Here is a 1,204-nt window from a genome sequence, read left to right as displayed (position 1 = left end):
GACTTGTCTCCAAATTTTGTACTAATTCCCTTGTCGAGAGAGCTGGAGGCAAAGAAGCCAAATCTGATTACTTTGTTAACTTTACTAACAAACTCCATGTTGCTTCTTCGATACGTGATGTGACAGGACTTTTGGTTCAGTTTCAGGAGGCGAATGGCGTCAGTCAGGAGGAAATGAAGGGAGTGGAACTGGAAGGAGGTTGTGTACTCTGTTCTACTGGTCCGGACTGCTTGGTTGAACTCTGGGTATATCTTAGTTTGACCCCCTGAGTAAGCACAGATTGCCTTGATATGATCATGTGGAAGTTCTTTAGGATTGTACTTCGACTTGTCCTTTTCGAATCGTTTCTTCACTTTCTCAAAAGTTGCACATCCTTCTGCCTTCATCCAGGCTTGTTTGAAGATCCCTTCAGTGGAACTTTCCTTTGGAAGATATTCCTCCTGCACCTTCTTGTACATTTTTTCAGTGCAGTGTTTGTACTTGTCGTCAACAGAGTTGGGGACCATGTCTAAGGGTACAGAGAAATTGAGACCAGGCTGACGAAGATGAACCTTTCAGACAATATGGAGGGAAAAAATAGAATTTATTAAATTAATTTAAATTCTCTCTCTCTCTCTCTCGTTGTTGATTTATTTTCTTTCTTTCTCAAGTACAGTCTAAATAGTGTAGTGTCTTACCATCTTGGAGTCCACACCCAAAGTCCAAGCCTGGACTAAATACATCAGAGTAAAGGTTAGGATCTTGAGTCTTGCCATGATGTCAAAATGTATTGGTCCAATGTCAACTTGTAAAGGAGATGAATTGTCTTTTAAGATACAGAATCAGCATTCAAATGTTCAACTTTCAGGGCGTCTTGTTATACCAGCTTATTTTCACAGTCCCTCCTCTCTTGCTGAGAACAGACACCTACAGGCACAAGTACCCCTCAAACCACAACCCCCTTACCACAGTACACACACACCGTTTCTCAGTGTCAGCAGTGGTGTTGCTGGTGTTAGTCATGTTCACACACAGCTCTCCGGGTGCCGATAACGTCGATTAATGCCCCCTGCACATTTCTGATTCAGAAGAGTTGGTTGAAATGTGGAATACACATTTCGGTTGAATGCATTCAGTTGTGCAACTGACTAGGTATTACCTTTCCCTTCACATACTCACACATATACTGCACAGTGTGGTGCCAGTTTGGGACAAAATCCTGCAG

General features: G+C 42.4%; 1 protein-coding gene across 1 annotated transcript in view; it reads right to left on the bottom strand.

The window, feature by feature from the left end:
- Nucleotides 1-813, bottom strand: part of LOC135539236 (NAD(P)(+)--arginine ADP-ribosyltransferase 2-like) — a 1,252-nt gene extending 439 nt beyond the window's left edge. Inside the window, exons 1-2 of the mRNA XM_064965059.1 lie at nt 678-813; nt 1-551 (exon numbers count right to left, since the gene is read on the bottom strand). The exon at nt 1-551 is cut by the window's left edge and continues 439 nt beyond it. Coding sequence (XP_064821131.1) covers nt 1-551; nt 678-755 — 629 coding nt within the window. The 5' untranslated portion in view covers nt 756-813. The remainder of the gene's footprint in view (nt 552-677) is intronic.
- Nucleotides 814-1,204: the final 391 nt, after the last annotated feature.

This window comes from Oncorhynchus masou, unplaced genomic scaffold (assembly GCF_036934945.1).
Source record: "Oncorhynchus masou masou isolate Uvic2021 unplaced genomic scaffold, UVic_Omas_1.1 unplaced_scaffold_1053, whole genome shotgun sequence".
Lineage (NCBI taxonomy): Eukaryota > Metazoa > Chordata > Actinopteri > Salmoniformes > Salmonidae > Oncorhynchus > Oncorhynchus masou.
Note: the sequence above shows the minus strand (reverse complement) of the source record. Positions and strands in the feature narration are given on the sequence as shown.